General features: G+C 40.5%; 1 protein-coding gene across 2 annotated transcripts; it reads left to right on the top strand.

Moving 5' to 3' along the window:
* Window positions 1-1248: 1248 nt before the first annotated feature.
* si:ch211-222l21.1 (parathymosin) lies at window positions 1249-7822 on the top strand. 2 transcript variants are annotated; one of them, XM_048615214.1, is made up of 7 exons: window positions 1249-1480; window positions 2184-2268; window positions 2987-3405; window positions 5796-5870; window positions 6551-6626; window positions 6924-7024; window positions 7394-7822. In XM_048615214.1, the coding sequence occupies exons 3-7, from the start codon at window positions 3358-3360 to the stop codon at window positions 7460-7462; spliced, it is 369 nt and encodes a 122-aa protein (XP_048471171.1). In that variant the 5' UTR covers window positions 1249-1480; window positions 2184-2268; window positions 2987-3357; the 3' UTR covers window positions 7463-7822. The 2 variants fall into 2 exon arrangements, with proteins under 2 accessions (XP_048471171.1, XP_020388077.1); XM_020532488.2 differs by lacking the exons at window positions 1249-1480; window positions 2184-2268; window positions 2987-3405 and adding an exon at window positions 3462-3662.
* Window positions 7823-17399: the final 9577 nt, after the last annotated feature.

Below are 17399 nucleotides of genomic sequence, written 5' to 3' on the forward strand. Positions count from 1 at the left end.
ATCCTATTCTTTTTCCCACACCTTTTCAATTTTATCTTTTGGAAAAATATTTATCCACTTACTTTTTCAAAGTGGATCCTACTTCCACTGCTGTTTCCAGTTAGGCTTCTTATTTCCTAACAATCACTGGCATAAAATAATCTCTCCAAACCTGTTCTTTTCTTCAGTAAGGTATGATAATAATCAGACACAATAAAAAAACATACTTGCCCCACCAATACGCCTTCATGCTAACAAAGAATAAGCATCTTTATGACCCTGGTATGACATTTTCCCATTTCCCACAACATTCATTCCATGGTCTCTCACAGTAAGATTTCTAATTAGTGCCAAAGTAAAGGGCAGTTTGTGTACTGTTCTTGACTTACGAGGAACTGGACTGACACCGCCCAGACTCTATTACATAAGGGCCAGTTAACAGTATTGCACTTGTAATGCATAAGAATGAAATATGGAGCTTGGTTTGAATGTTGCTGAATTGATGATTATCCATGATTTGGATTAGGGCAAGGGTTGATTCAAAAATGGGACAGATATAGCACAGCGACATACAGAAAATGATAACTGAGGCTGTTCAAGTGAGACAAAGACATTTAAATGGGAATTTACCATATTTGGAATCATATACTATTCTTAATAGGAAAAGAACTCCTAATCATTACTGTTGACTATTCACTGGAGAAGTGGCTCACCTTCTAAGATGGAACTTAAATAAGAGTACAGTATTATTTTTCCAGGCAGGATTATCAGTACAATAATTCCTCGCTGATTTTGTTTTATCTTCTCTCCAAAAGGAACTCATGATTACTCTTCACATGACAACACAAAAAGTGAAAGTAACGGGCTGATTGGGGGTAGCTGGGAGATCAAAATCACTAGGAAACCTGATTAAAGTTACTATGCCTATTCTGTTTCCTCTTTAAATAATCTAAGACTAATCTACATCTTTTCTATTATTCCCTTAAATGACATAAATCGATGATGCACAGTCCAGGGACCGCAACTAGGATCTTCCCCATCTCTGTGGTTTTATAACAGTTAGGCTTCAGTGGATTAATTATATCAAACGAAATTGGATAAAAAGGATTTTTGATTTGTACGTTTTTGAAACTCACATTGCTTTGTTCCGATCGGCTTTTGGAAGAAAAAGTTTTCTAATCAAAGACGAAGGTGAAAGGTCAAGCTTTAGTGCAGAGCATCATCAAGGCTAAACGAGAAGACCACGTTAATCGGAGGCGGTGGTTGATGACGTTATGTTTGTTTTGTTTAAGCTGGTAAATTATAGAAAGGAAGAAGAATTCAACAATTTTGAAATCTCAGATAAGAATGAATTAGAGAAGATTGGGAGAGGAATGTGTGTGATTTCAATGAAAAGACTGGAATCAAATTCTGAGTGTTAGATGGTATCAAATTAAACGGCGTGACCAAGTGAAAAATGTACGCATTCAATTTCACGATCTCGTCCAGTTGGCTTGTGAAGGTAAATAAATTAACAATCATATTGTTATAAAGAGCTTTTTATTGAGTTGTGGAGTTTAACAGATTCCTACTTACACACTCCTAAAAGTAGTAAGAAACGAGTACTACTAATCTGCTTAGGGCAGTGTTGCAACAGTTTCGATATGCGTGACTGTTAGAAACTATGTTCACAATCAAACAAAAGGAACTTCTCCACACGAGTAAATAGGTGGCACGCTGCCAAAGGCGGGAAAAAAGGTATTCCGACTCGGCTGTACTCAGACAGCCATCGCCAGGTAAAACATGTTGGTACAACAGGTAACAAGGATTTCCTGCCAGTTACCGAAAGAAACCCATAAACTTTAAAATGTATCCTGGATGTACCGGAAATATGAAACAAGAGAATAAACTTAATGTGAGTGCTTCCTTTGAAAACAATTCGAAGATGAAAAATGTGCAACAAATTGAGATTGACACTGTTAAAATACCAAATTATCCACTGCAGGGTATCATATAAAAAGTTAGCATACTCCCAGCATGGTCGTTTTGCCCAAAGGATCACTCGGTTGCCAAAAAAATTACATCGCGTTGGAACTGGTGTGTCAACTTTTTTTTAGAAAAACGAGGAAAAAGTCGCCATGGATCCGTTAAAACTGTAACTCAAATTAAGCCTCGCTAAGGACAAATACGCTGCACTCTTACGATTTATTTCCATTGTGTTACAGCTTCGCACTCTTGCCTAGTGAGACGAATTCGCTTATACGATGAATTCGCTTGTTCGTAAGTGGAAACGGTCCGCCGTGGAGAAAGGTGAGAGAATTGCACCTGACCACATGTGGCAAAAAAAACAACCATGTCTGTTGCGCTGAAACGTGTTCCAAGCCGGAAACAAGTAACCAGACCGCAACAATTTCTGACATTAAATTTCAGACAAATTGTAAAATCCGGGAAAACACAGTAACAGTAATAATCAGTGTAAATTTATTTCCAAAGCAACGCTTCTGGTAGGGTAAGAAGCCTGGTTTGGGTGGATTTAAAATCCGGAACTAGATATATTATTAATGCACTTTGCGTCGCCATTTCGAATCAAAATACTTTGTGATGTTAATGATTTACTTTATCAAGAACTTGAAACCACTTTCACAAAAGTTAATTGTAACCGATTATTTTGAAATTCAAATACCAGATAATATACATACTATTTACATACTGTTTTGGTTTTAAAGTCAGTATTTAGCTATTCATTTGCAAACATCCAAAAAGTATTGACTCAGTTTGCCGTAACGGTGTAAATACATAATGAAATGGATCTTGTTAGTGGAAAGAGAAAAAAATTCCAATGTCAATCAAACTACAAAACACGAAGCTCCAACCCAAGAGTCTTCTGTACAGTGGCAAAAATGACCTTTTAGAAGGCACCAATCAGATTAATTAGCAAACTGGGACATTCTAAGGGATAGGCAATGCAAATGAAAGGTGAGACTTTACGTTAGAGCCAATTATAATGAAGGGCGTTAATAATTCACAGATGAAGCGCCAGTGAAAAGCAGCTTCTTATCAAGATGGGCGACAGGTCGAAGCGTATTTAGAATTGTAGGCGGGGCTGCTACAAGCAACGCCAATCGATCGACAGGATGAGCGGCATTTTCCAATTGCAAGTGCTCCTGATACTGAGCGACATCTTGGGGGTTGTCAGTGAGAAGGAGCCAGAGATGATTGAATTACAGTCCAATCGGAATTACCTGATCCAAGTGATTGACAGTCGCTGGAGGCGGGGCCAGCTGGAATAGAACGCAGTGAAATAGAAATTAGCATACAGCCAATCGCTGCGCTTTGTATAATCAGCAGAGTCACCAATCACCACGCGATATATTAGCATAGTTCCAATCGGCTGGCGAGATGGGCTGCACTCGGCAAATGATGGACGGTAGATCTGACAAATTGGAGGTAGGGAAGGTGGAGCTGTATGTCCGGGAGCGGAGGTATTAAGAGGGTGAGCGCGGTGAACGGCATCTCATTTCTCCTCACAGCGTGTGAGATTTAAAGGGAAGTATACGGAGGAAATTGTCTGTAGCCCTAAGTGATAAATCAGCCTTCACCTACTTTAAGTCTATTTTTAAAATATATAACTATTTGTATATACTCTAAACTTACTCAGAATGGCTGATACCGTAGTGGACGCCCCCAAAGAGGTAAATCCCAAGGTGAGAAATTTATTTTAACCAAAAAGTGTAATTTAAAAATAAATTTCTTTTTTTATGTTTAACCTTCCTCGTGTTTCCTTTGTTATCTCTAATTTCGCTTTGTGTGAAGCGTGCGCACAACTCATGGTATCTAATTGCGAAATAATCTGGTACCCAGAGTTGAATGTAATTTTAACGATGGTTTTTGTTTTCGGGGGGGGGGGTGGGTTTGTGGAATTTGTATGCCCCCTCCCCTTCTGTTTGTTCAGGCTTTAAGTTTTTTTTTAATTTTTTTTTAGAAGTTGTAAACTTATTAATGGAAGAATGTGAACGTGAAGCGTGGCTCCGACATCGGAGCTGCTGAGGTTTGGATGTTGCCGGAGTCGCTTTAATTAATGTTCAATAGGATTCTGCTTGGTTATTACCGAGCTTTTACTCGCGCTCCGGGGGTTTTAGGTGCCCGGCTCCAGGTTTTTAGAGCCAGATTCCGATGCTTGGGTCGTTCAATGGGCGATGCGCGGTTGGAGAACCCGATGTGTGTAGCTTTTACGGCGATCAATGAGTTGCCGGCTTCATGATATTCCCGCGCCCGCTCACAACATCGGTTCGAGCGCCCGGGACTCGCTCCTTACGGGACCCCACCGCCTTCCTCGCCGATCCCCCCGGGACGAATGGCTTGGACCACGCTGGGAGCCCATTTCACCCTTCTCGGGTGCCCGCGTGTTGTTTTTGGTATCCTAAATCCCGCTTTGGTTTTCGGTAGGTTCGGGACCCTCATCCCCTCCTTCGGTCCCGCAAGTGATGGGGGGAGGCAACAGCTTGCTCCGGAACCCTATTCCTCCACCCCACCCCCATTTTGGTCGTAGAGGCGGTCTCCGATCACTTCGGGACCACATTCATCTATCTTCGATCCTGAGGGGGTTATTCGGGTCCCGCCGGGATTTCGGATCACTTGATATCGGTCTCTGGTGGGTTCCGGGAGCTGACCTCCCCGTCGTCTCCGGAGCTTTCAGTCCCTCCGAGACTCAACTGGCCCCCTCGCCTCCCTCCCGGACTACCAGGTTGTGTTCCTGGGGAGACTACACCCCCCCCCCCCCCCCGCTCAGTGGGTAAACTGCGTTCCTGTGAGTGGGGGGGGAAAGCGGAAGGACCCTGGCGCGATGCGATCCGTCTCCCTGAACCCCCAGCTGCTTGCCTCAGAGCCGCGGGACTAAGCGCTCAATGATCGGGCTGACTGTCGGTCGGTGTTGAGAGGGGACAGCGAGACACTCATCGGGCGTTGCTCCTTTCCTCAGCCTTGTTTTGTAGTGTGGGTTTTTTTAAATGAAACCCAAACAACCGCCGCCTGCGGGGTCGCGCGCGCGCACCCGCTTCCCGCTCTTTACATCTTTCGCGAAGAAAACGGCGGGAGAGGTGCGCGTGCGTGGGGCGGGGGACGGCGCGCGGCATTGCAGAGGGCGGGGCTTGGGCTGCCGTCTCCCCCAAGCGGAGGCGGGGGAAGGGGAGGTAGCGGGCGTCCTGTGCGCACGCGCACTGCTCCCTGGGTCCCGAGAGGAAACGTTGAGTGTGCGGTTGGGGGGTGGGGGAGAGAAGAAAGGAGGAGAGAGCGCCCCGCGCAGCAGCTAGTGCAGCTGCACCAGTGTAGCCACCGCCTGGTGCTCGGTGCAGCAGCAAGGCTCTGATTGCAGCGAGCTGGGTCTGAAGTTGGGGTGAGCCAACCACCCCCCCCCCCCAACTGAAGCAGGAGATTGTTTTTAAAATAAAAAAAGGGGGAAACGTCTAACCGTCGACTGCACTGTTTTTAACTGTTTCCAGCCACCAACGTCCAATTTCTTTTTTTAAAAAAAAATGTTGGCGCAAAAAACAAAATATCCCAATTTTTTTAAAAAAAAACATTCTACGAGTTGTGTACTGCAGCGGCCGCTGCCTCGCTTCTCCTGTTCCCCTCCGGGGCTGGGGGCTTGGGTCCCGGCGTCAGACAAGTTCGGCCTCGCTGCGGAGCGCGGTTTCCGTGTGGCGGCTAATTTCCAACACGAGCAAGGAAAGTGCACTACTTCAGTTGTAGATTTCATGTGAGCTGTTCATTGAAGTCTTCGCCGTCGGGTGATACCTGAGCAGCTTTCTGACCCTCTAGTTTTTATTGGGGCTTTGCAGGATCTGAAAGAAAAGGCTGTGGAGGAGGTTGAGAAGAAAGAAAACGGCAGCGGAGACGCGCCAGCAAATGGAACAGTAGGTATTAGCGTCTATGGTGGTGGATAATTTCACTTGGCATGACTGGTAGTTTTGTCGAACGGCTAATCAATCTTTCAAACAATGCAGCTACTCCGTGATCATTAAATTTTGATGAACACGATTTCGTGTACCTAAACCACACCCCCTTCGGGCACTTTGCCAGGTACCTCCAACAGCTCCGGTTGTCGAAAGATTCGACATCTAGCAATACACTTAACTTGGTTTTTTGTGACTTTTGGGAACTTTTTTCCCAAATTTAGTTGCTGCTTGCTCAATGTACAAGTCAACTGAGAAGGTTCAGTATTAAGAATGTACTGCTAATACTTACGCCCACACGTAAATGGCCTTTGTCCTGATAGTCATGCAAACATATTTCATACGTTGTACAGTATCCTTAACCATAAGCCCTGAAGTGTGACTAAACCTGCATTCAGTTGTAAGAAGCCTGTAAACATCTTAACAATTTGGGGGTGGGGTGATGAGTTGGATTGGTGCAAGTAGGGGATTCAATTACAATGGTAATCATTTCATGACACAGACAGTTCCGGTTGGTTCTCCTGAAAGGATAAAAATTAGTTGCTTGATATTGGTGGACTGTTTGACAACTGAGCATTCAGCTGAAAAAATCTAAGCTACGTTTTTATTTTTTTCCCCTAATCATATGCTTGCATTTTCAGGAGGAAGAGAATGGAAACGAGCACACAGATGAGAATGCAGAGGAAGTAGATGAGGAAGAGGAGGAAGAGGAAGATGGTAAGTAGGAGGAACATCTAGAAAACTTATAATACTGGAGTGAGATTTGAGAGTATGTGTAAATACATTGCTATTACTGTTACAAAGAGGTAAATTAGTGTTTTTAAATGAGACTTTGATCAAGCTTTTCTTGGCTCCCAAGTAAGGTGCATTTCCCCCTAATTGCAGTTAACATGGAAAATATTTTGGATAGTGATGAAATCTTGCTTGTAATCCTAGCCTGATGCACTGGCAGGTCACATTGTGATTTGAGTTTTTGTATAGAAGATTTTGGTAAATCGCCAGTTTTATCTTCAGCTGAGGGTGAAGGTGAAGAAGAAGATGGTGAAGAGGAAGAGGGTGCAGAGGAAGAAGACGATACAGATGGGCATGCAGTGAAGCGTCCGGCTGAGGAGCAGGTACGTGTATCACTTGCCTTAAAGTAAGGCAGTGTAGTCACTTGCATGCTTCAAATTTCACACTGAATTGTGGGAGGCTCCGTATCTGTCAGATTGACAATATCTTCATCCTGCAGTAGACTTAGTGCCTTGTCTACAGTCATTTGAGACACTTCCTTGGTTCTGCAAAGTGTGATAACAGGTTTGAGGTCCAAGTTTTTGAGTCTTAAAAATCAGTTTGAGGGGAATGAAATTATGAATTTACAGATTTGAGTCATGGAAGTTGAGGCACATTCACTAGAGAAATACATGCTGCAGTATCATTGTTCCAGAGGAAAGCCTTTGTCACTGCCCTCAATAGTTTTCCTGAACATTTTTTTCCTCTTACAGGGTGAAGTTGAAAAGAAGAGGCAAAAGTCAGAAAATGGAGAGTCAACAGAACCCAAGGCAGAAGCTTAAACATTCCTTTGTTTGAATTTTTATATCTTGATGGTGTGGTCCAGTTCACTTTGTAAAGATTGTGCTTTTTTTAAAATGTACACTTGCAGTGTGGGTTTTATACTGTACAACTGGCTCCTGTAACACCTGTCCAAGGCATTGCTCTCGGGAATATGTTTTTTATGAAGTTATTTATTATATGGTCTTTGTACAACCACATTTTGTAATGGGTTTGAATGCTGTAATAAATGTTTTTCAGGTCTGTTTTGAAATGGGTTTACAACTTGGATTTGTACACTTTAAAAGCACATACTTTACAGTTGACTGACCATGTTCTTATTTCAAGAAAATAAAAACTGCCCTTTTTTCTTTTTTTGTAAATTGTGTTTAGGGTAGAGCTTCTTATGCAATGAAGGCCAAAGATATAGGTCTTGTTAACAGGGCAGGGGGGTTGGGGGCAAATAAACCTGGTCTTCTATTCTGTACAAAAATACAAAAATGTAACAAAAAAATTTAACATTCTTCAAGCTCCACAATTTGTCGCTGTTTGATATTGTTTGTGGTGCAAAAACAAAACTTCCAGCAAAAAATTGACCGGTTCAATTTGTAAATTTCTTTTTGAACTCATTGTAACCTATGCTTAAAAACCCTGTATGTGGTTTAAAAAAGTAATTTGATTAAGTAGCATCATTCTTTCCATATTGAACAAGGTTAAATTTGTATACCTCATTAGTTCATGCTTGACCACTACTTTGTATATTCTGGTTAAGTACTATAAATAAATCTTTTGGGTTTTGTAAAAAAAAAAGTGTTTGAATTTTTGTTTTATTCTTTGCCACTGCATTGCTCTTGCTGTCTGCTCATAATCTCATTTTGCTAGTGGTTACTTTGTTCAGTTTTGTCTCCCATCTGCTGACTTGAGCCTAAGCTTGTAAACTTAATCACTGCTTTTGTCTTGTGTGGTCTCCAATTTTGTTTAATTTATCTTTCACAATAGTCACTGCATTTGATAGTTCTTTGGCTACAGGCCATGAGTACAAGTCAAAACTGTACAATGGGGTTTGAGATAAGTACAGAGTGAAAAATCAGTTAATGGTTTGATATTTGGGTGGAACACAAACATGACCAATGATCTGTTGGGCTGAATGGCCTGTGCTGTAAATGCATGTTTTCTTAATTAGTAAATGATGAATGTTGATTCTATTGAGTTTCTGGCATGCTTTAAACATCTTGACTAAAAACAGATCAATTAGGTGAAACTTGCTGTAACTAAAATCTTTGCCATTGTGTTTATCTGCCTCTTTACTTTAGAATCATCCATTTTATTCTCTTTGACCTGATGGGCTATTGCTGTTAGGCCAGTGCTTGCAGCTAACGTAAATTATACATGCTTTTGGGCAAAATTGAAAGCAACACAAGCTTAGTAACTTGAATTAAGTTGATCAGCTGCTGCCAGACCAGAGTATTTGCAGCATTTTTTTTTTTGTAACTTCACAATTGCTTACATATATAGACAGTAAAACCTAACTGTCTTGATTTGCAGTTTTAATCTATTTTGTTGTGCAATTTCATCAAATGAATGTAAGCTTTTGAACATAGCAAGCTTTATTCAAGTACAACCTGAGGTATAGTCATTTACCTGTTGATAGGTAATGGAAGTGAAATCGGGTGGTCTTGAAGTGGAAAAGTTTAAGGAAATAAGAGTTCTAAAGTGCCCAACTGTTAAGGTGGTAACCCCCTTCAAAATCTGACTTGATTTGAGATGTAGGGATGATGGGTGTTTAGGGCATATTACTGGGAAATTGTGAAGGCTAGCATGATAACATCTCTGGGAATTTCAATAATAAAACAGTGTACAACTGATAACTATGATACTGCATCAGATTTGTCATTTGGCTGATTGATTGCAATATGGTTTAATATGCAAGATTTGTGTAGAAAATTTGGAAACTAACCCAGAATTAAAATGGAAAGTAAAATGTGATGGGGAGATAAAATTCAATGACACTTGGTCATTGAGCAAATGTTCTCATCAACCCTGTAAGAACATGTACCATACCCAAGAGAAATCATAATCCAGTCCTTTTTTTCAAAGGAAAGTGAATAAATATTTAAAGCATTAATTTTGATGGATGGCATATGCACAAGGGTCAAACAACTTTCTGCATTACAAAATTCCATGATTTCAGTTAAACACAAATGGAACAATTTAATATTGCATCATATAGAGTGGATATTGCATGTGGAGGATTGGTAAACTGACTATTCACATATGGCCAGAAATGAATTAACCCTTTCTTTAATTGTTGGAACTCGTCTTGTGTTATTTCCCTAGTCTGGCTGGCTGAATTTCCCATGTTTTTTTGACAAAGATGACTCTTAACATTGGAGACAAAAACAGCAATTGGTGGAAAAGCTGAGCAGGACATGAGCAGCAGTGCGAGAGAAATCAAAATTAACATTTTGGATCCGGTGACCCTTTCCTCAGAACTGATAGTAGCTAGGAAAATGTTGGTTTATATGCAGAAGGTAGGTTGGGGGGAGGGCTTAAGGAGCAAATGATAGGTGGGGATACAGCCCAAAGAGAGGGCAGAACAATTGGGTAGATAAGGCCCTTTGTTTTCTTTGGGCTCTATCCCCAGCTAAAGCTTACTTCTTGTGCACCCCCCATGCCACCAGCACCATATCCTCCACATATAAACTGACATTTTCCCAGCTCCCATCAGTTCTAAGGAAGGGGTTACCAGACTCAAAATATTAACTCTGATTTCTCTACACAGATGCTGCTAGACTCACTGAGCTTTTCCAGCATTTTATTCTTGTTTCTGATTTACGGTATCTGCAGTTCTTTTGGTTTTCCTAAGATTGAGGCCTAGTCCCCTGCTCACTTGTTTAACCACTTAATTCAACATTCCAATTACATTATTCCTTGCTGGACTGTGGCAGCTCTACAGTTCCTATTTTCTGCATTAACTGCTTTATATTCTGATCTAAATTTAATTTCTTGCTATTGCATTAAAATCTACAGGCTTACTTTCTCAGACTTTGTTGCAAACCCACTTCCTAATTTAGTGTTAACTGCAAACTGAAGCAATTTTGCTTATGAGTTTTACATCCAAATGGTTAATGTTAAAACAGATTGGAAACGCAGCCTTACTCCTGATCAGGAGGGCAGGATTCTGTATGGAACATTTCCTTTGCACATGTTCCCACATCACTAAACAACGTGAAATAGCTTTGTTTATTTTAATTCACATTGAGAATTTGTGATATTGTAGAAATGTTTTTAGCTAAATTCGTGCCCTCAAACAGTACAAAGCACATGTAAGGTTTTCACTGCTTGACCAGGCCTGATACACCAACAGGTGTACAGAATACCATGTACAGAACACAGACATATGTTTGAAACACAAGTTGGAGCAACATGGGGTGAGTGATTGATATGTGGACCTGTGTCGGGAACATGGGTGTATGAAACATGAATGTAATCAACAGTTTTATGGAGTTATTTTTTGTCTTCTGTTGTCCTCATTTGGTCTGGGTCAATGAGTGACTCCAGTTGCATGCCGAAGTGATTTTCCCTCAATAACAGTTTGAAATGGCCTAACAAGCCAATTATATTTGTATCAAACAATGGAAGGACAGTAAATGCCAGCAACGTCTACATCCTGGGAATGAATTTTAAAGTATCTGGAGAGGCTATAAATAGACCAATGCTTTGTTTTCTTTACTTAGACTTTATTATCCTGAAAAAATATTTTAAGAAATCCATATTTGGTTGAAAGCTCTGTTCTCTTAAAAAGTCTGTCCTTGAACATATTGAACAGATCCAATTAATTCAACAGGTTTCCTTACATTAATGTTTATGTTAAACAACATTGGAAATCAGCAATAGATTGAATATTTTTGTGCATGTTCATGTTGGGAAAGGAGTAAGAACTCTTTAATATAGGATTAAAACACTCACTGCAACCCATCTGCATTGAGGAGACCAGTGAGTCATCACCTTCAGGAGAGGAGGGGAAAGCTGACCTCTTGTGAGCATCAACACCTTCAGAAGAGGAGGGGGAATTGAATCCCAGAGAGAGTAAGAAGGGGAGAGAATTGCAGTGATTGAGTCTTCAGACTCTGCCATCAGAGGCAGCCTGAACATGGTTAACCTGTTCTTCAGCTGGCTGTCTTGTGTTAGACAAAATGAGAATATGTTTTTCTATTATGTGGCTAAATTTGCAACTGTGTGAAATTATCTCAGGCTGTGGTGATCACACAAGAGATTGCCAATTAGCGACACGGATTCTTCGTTAAGAAAGGTGCTTCCATCTTAACAACTTGTATTAGTAAATCAGCTTTAATATTTTAAACAAGGTGCTTCTAGAAGCTTTATAAAACAAAATTTGGCAATGAACCACATAAGGATGTATTAAGTTGTATGACTAAAAGTTTGGTCAACAAGGTAGATTTTGGTGATGGAGTAGGCTCGTCCACTCTGTCTGCTCTTCTTCCTCTTCTTTATTCTTCTTTTCTCATCTTTGAGCTTTAGATTTTTTTTGGCCGTTTTTCTACTGACTTACCTTCTAGAGAGAGGCAGTGGTGGCAGCAATATTGGGCTTGTTGAATTTGGCAGTCTGCTAGATACCCAGTGTGAGGCAGCGGCTGGCGGCCTGACCCAGGACTTTCGGTGAGTTCCTGCTGCCCAGTGCGCAGACTAAAGGTGAGGCCAGGTCTCGACACGGACGACACCTGGATCAAAGCTTTGGCACTCTGAGAGTCCAGGAGCAGGCCCAATGTAGCAATGGAGGTTCCCCTGACATCTGCAGGGTTGATGACAGCAGGTGGGGTAAACATGCCAAAGCAGAGGAGTTTGAGTCCTTGTAGAAAGTGTGGTCCCAGAATGGCTAAGTACTTAAGAAAGGCTGCAATATTTGAAGTTTTAGCTTTATTTATCTTTGGACTTAATACGAAGAAGGACTGTAACTTTTAACTTTTTTTTAACACTACACTAAGTGACAGTAATGTTTAGCTTTTAACTTTTGTTCCTTATTTCTTTCTACCGTGTTCTTAAGTTTTTGTACCTAGGTACTTTGTACCAAAGATGGTGCCTTGTGTGGTGACATTGAAAATTTTTCACTGTACTCCTGAACTTTTGTGCTTGAGGACTTGTGACAATAAAGTCTAAATCTAAATCTAAAGAAGGAAAATATGATAGAGGCAGAAGACTACAACAAGACATTTACAGAGCTTGGAGCCTAGATAACTGAAGATGTGGTCACCAATTGTGGGCCGATTAAAATCAGGGTGGCAGAGTGAGGAGTGCCGATATCGTTAAGATTTATCGGACTGGAGGAGATTACAGGGAAGGCTATGGAGAGATTTGAAAACAACTATGAGGATGCCCAAATTAAGATATTGCTAAATTGGGAGCCAATGCAAGTCAGCCAGTACCTGAACGATAGGTGAAGAGATCTTTGTGTGAGTTAAAACACAGGTAGCAGTGATTTGGATGCAGGTTTATGGAGTATAAAATGCTAGAGACCAGCCAGAGTACATGGAAATAGCTGAGTTGAGAGGTTAACAGGTGCATGGATGAGGGTTTCAGCAATAAGTAGGCTGAGTCAGAGGTGAAGTTTGATCATGTTATGAAGGTAAAATAGGCTATCATAGTGAAGGTGCAAGTCAGACAATAGATGTCATCAACCTGAACTTGACATTTAACAGAGCAAGAACTGTGAGTTGAATTAAGCAGCAAAAGACTTTCATAGATTTACAAGTAAATCTATATTTTAGCACAAACACTAGTTTCTACCATTCCCTCTGGACTCTCCAGAAGAAATACTCTCCAGAAGCCAAAACCGCACAGAGTAAGACCTCAGTTCTAATTTGTGTAAAGAGTCCCACCATCAAATTAACCCAGTGGACTAAACAAAATTCATAAAGGGGGAAAACAAAGGGTGGGGGGGATCAAATCAAATCAAAATGGTGTTAATGGGGAGATAATGCACCCCAGCTCTTGTGTTGCCCACCTATCCTTAATTGCTATAAGGCTGCTGGTGGACACTGCATGTTCCCTCTCCAAGGACATTCACACACAGGTGTAACTGCAGAGTACAGGCAGGCAGATGGGAACTATAGCCCTGCTCCTCATCCCACTGCATGAATCTACTGATGGCTGTAGGTACCTAACTTTTTTGTTCAAAATAAACTCACCACCAAATTAACAAATGACCCATTAAATAGCACATAGGTACTGCTGAGATATAAACTTAGGATCTCCTGTTCAGTTGGCAGATGCTTTAACCCAATGCACAGCCTGGGACCCCAGTTCTTTTAAAAATCCATGACCAAATTAATCAATAATTAGAAGTCTATTGTGCATCACCTGCTGTTAATAAACACTGGAACTCTGGCTGCTCCATCAGGGCTCGTATGTCACAGTGGTACTATCCCTGCCTCTGACCCATGAAGCCTGGTTTCAAGTACCCCCTGCTTCTGTAGTCACCTCTGCTTGCGGTGTTTAGACGTTATTTTTGGTTGATCCTTTAGGTCATTTATAACACTGATACTTGATTCTTAGCCATTAAACTCTGATTGGCTGGAACATTTTATAAAATGCAAATGATGGCAAACCTAAATATATACCAGAAGCCAACCAAGGAAACTTTAAATCAATGCTGTCATGTTTTATTCTCTTTTCCCCCTCCTCTCTTGAAGGTGCTGACTCTCTCTGGGGTTCAGCTCCCCCTCCTCTCCTGAAGGTGCTGACTCTCACTGGGTTCAAGACCCCATCCAATCCTGAATCTCTTATAATTTTGAATATTTCCATTAAATCTCCTTTGATCATTTTCTTCTCTGAGAAGAACACCATAATTCCACAAAACTGATATCTCTCATTTCTGGTATAATTCTGATACTTCGTTCTGTAGATTTTGGTTTTTCTCTACCAGTCTCTGTGACCAAGTGAGGAAGAGTATTTAGATCCCCTGTTCTAAAATCTTTTAGGTTTTTTTTCTAACATGCAGCTATCACACTTCAGTTAGAACATAGATAACAAGGTATAGAGCTGGATGAACACAGCAGGCCAAGCAGCATCAGAGGAGCAGGAAAGCTGACGTTTCGGGCCTAGACCCTTCAACTATCTCTCAGTTAGAACATAGTTGGATTTCGATTTAGGTTTTATTGTCATATGTACTGTACGGGGTACAGGAATACAGTGAAAAGCAAACAAGTCAATTCCAAGGTTTTCTTAAGTAAAAGAAAGAGGAATTCTGTTACCTAATAATAAAATCACAACATTAAATGTACACACAAACATAGGTAATGACTTGTTAAAATAAGAGAGGCGGAGATGATAGCTAAAATAAATAGGAAGATGAAAGCAGATGCAGTTTAAAGTTCTCAGAGTCCTGGAATTGTGAGAGTGAAATCTGAGTCTGTAACAGTTTAGCTGTTGCCTTAGTTCATCAGCAGTAGTGACATTTATAGAATTCTAGAGTTCTCAGTTGTTTTCCCAAGTTGCTTTTTCAATGGGCACTGACTTTGGAGGTTGAGAGAAACAGGGAGGGAAAGAGCAAGACCAAGCCTTCCAAATTATGTTGTTATGAATCCATATTCTCTCTGCTCTGCCAAGCTACTGAAATATGAATTATTTGCGTATTCTCTGGTCTAGTTCAATTGTCTTTCCAAATCTTTCATCTCCCAATATAGATGTGACATTCATTATGCTGAATTATTTGTTTGTCTTTAGATGAACTGGTAATTTCAGTGGATAGGTTTAATGTATTCCATATGAATCATCAGGTCATGTCTCAATCTATGGTCAGGTAGTCACAGCAGCCTCTTTATCAGCATTTATCCTCTTTAAAAATCAATTCAGGATGAAAGTCTCAGACATTAAAATCAAATGATGGAAGCTGACTATTAATAAGCAATATTTTGCCATAATCGTAACACAGTCTGGATTTATCTGTGAGCAAAATAAGGAAGTTGGTCAGAAGCTGTGCCCTGCCCCTGTTCCCATGGGTAGGCATTGAAGTAAGGCCAAGGACGTCCCCACATGAGAGGGATCATAACCAAGTTTCCCAAGCATTGCATGGCCTGTAGCAAGACAGTTCTTGTACCACCTTTACACTAGCAATCAAAGAAGAAAAGTGATGGCTGTATATCATCCTTCGGAAGTAAGAATATTATTGGATTTGGAGAAATATGTAATTGAAATTAAGTAACGTTGTTGTAAGAACCAATAAAATTGACAGAGTAAGCTTCACAAATTTGTTGTTTTTCATATTCTTTTGGAAGTTGTCTGATTATTCCCAGTTTATTCTTTTCAGATACAATTTGTAAATATAAACAAGACTCAAGTTGCTACCTGGGATTGAAGTCGAAACAAGAGAGTTACGGATTGAGGTGAACTCAATGTGAAGTTGTCTAAACAAAAACAAAAACGAAAGATCAGCATTTGCTAGAAATCAGAAACACAAACAGAAATTACTGGCAAAATTCAGCAAGTCTGAGTGCATCTGTGTAGAGAAACAGAGTTAATCTTTTAGGGTTCAATGTTCAATGTTCTGAAGAAGGATCACTGGATGCAATACGTTAAAATCCTTTCTATCCACAGATACTGTCAGAACTGCTGAGTTTCTCCAGCAACTTCTGTCAATGTGAGGTTGATGGTCAGGGAAGTGTGTCTCTAGCGCCCTCCGCTGTACAACAAATTAAGATGTTTAAAAGTGTGTAATCACTTCAATAATCTGTAAACATAAATCTCAATATAAAGAGAGCAAAGCTCCTTACTCTGATCCTAGGATGAAGTGAAAATGATTCAGACTGTGGTGTGAAGCAGAAAGTTTCCATTGGGTCAGTATAAGAGATCAGTGAAAATCGGCTTAGTGGGCTAGTCAACCCAGAATGCTGGCTAATTATGACTTTAACTCAAAAGCACTGAGAAAAATTATAGTAATACAGTCAAGTTGAGATCAGCCTATTCAACACAAACCAGGAATTGAACCTGGGGAGTGGCTGGTTCATAATGTTCAACAAAAATAGACAAGAGAACAGCAGCTTGCATAAGGCATTTTTAATTTCATATTTTTTAAACCAAGGTACTTACTGTGTCATTCATATTCAAGTCAAATACGTTTTACAAGTGCATTTGGTTCCTTTCTAACTGGTGAGCAATGTTCATACATTTGATGACAGACCTTTCTCTCTCATTCAAAATGTGAAGGTTGATTTGGTAAATGAAATTATTTTTGCTCTGCACAGGACAGTATGGTTATTCCTGAAGTCCGGTGATTTTGATGCACACACAGAGCTCAATTGAAGTAATTCAATGAGGTTCCCCATCATGATTTCATAGAGGCATGTTTACCTATCAAGCTTTAGAGAAGGTGTGTGTCATGTTCTTCAGTTGCCTTGTTGCCCAAAGCAAGTTCTATAGGGAGGCAATAAATGTTGTTATGTTTTCCAAACTGTGCTGCCTAGATTCTACTCACTGCACCAGAAAAGGGGAAGTACACTCTGAACCCTGAGAGGGACTGAGTATAGTAATGCTCAATGAAAATAATTACTTATAACCTCAGCAGGAAACTATCTGTACCTACCCTGTGAGTATCTGATGGGGCAGTGGATTGGAAGCTTTACTCTTTGTCTAACCATGTTATAATTCCCTGGTACATACACACAAAATCTTTGCCTGTATGCACATACTGTAATATTTATAATGTGCTGTCAATGTACTTGCAGTAATACTTCTTTTTAAAATTCAGGCAACTTGTTTAACCATCAAAACTCTTTAATAGTACCAGTACGTGTGGAGATAAATCATGATGAACATCTCTTACCCTCCTAAATTCATAGTATGAGTTCTCTCCCATGCATCGCTCAAATAATTACTGCTTATGGTACTAAATGTTTTTGGTGCAACTTGTGAGACATCTGAGATGTTGACAGACTCCTTGCTCAC

This window comes from Rhincodon typus, chromosome 31, assembly GCF_021869965.1.
Source record: "Rhincodon typus isolate 14 chromosome 31, sRhiTyp1.1, whole genome shotgun sequence".
NCBI lineage: Eukaryota > Metazoa > Chordata > Chondrichthyes > Orectolobiformes > Rhincodontidae > Rhincodon > Rhincodon typus.

Coding starts and splice junctions, on each gene's coding strand:
- si:ch211-222l21.1 (XM_048615214.1), top strand. CDS start 3,358: ATGGGCTGCACTCGGCAAATGATGGACGGTAGATCTGACAAATTGGAG. Junction 3,406..5,795: donor GTAGATCTGACAAATTGGAG/GTAGGGAAGGTG, acceptor GGGGCTTTGCAG/GATCTGAAAGAAAAGGCTGT. Junction 6,627..6,923: donor AGAGGAGGAAGAGGAAGATG/GTAAGTAGGAGG, acceptor TTTTATCTTCAG/CTGAGGGTGAAGGTGAAGAA.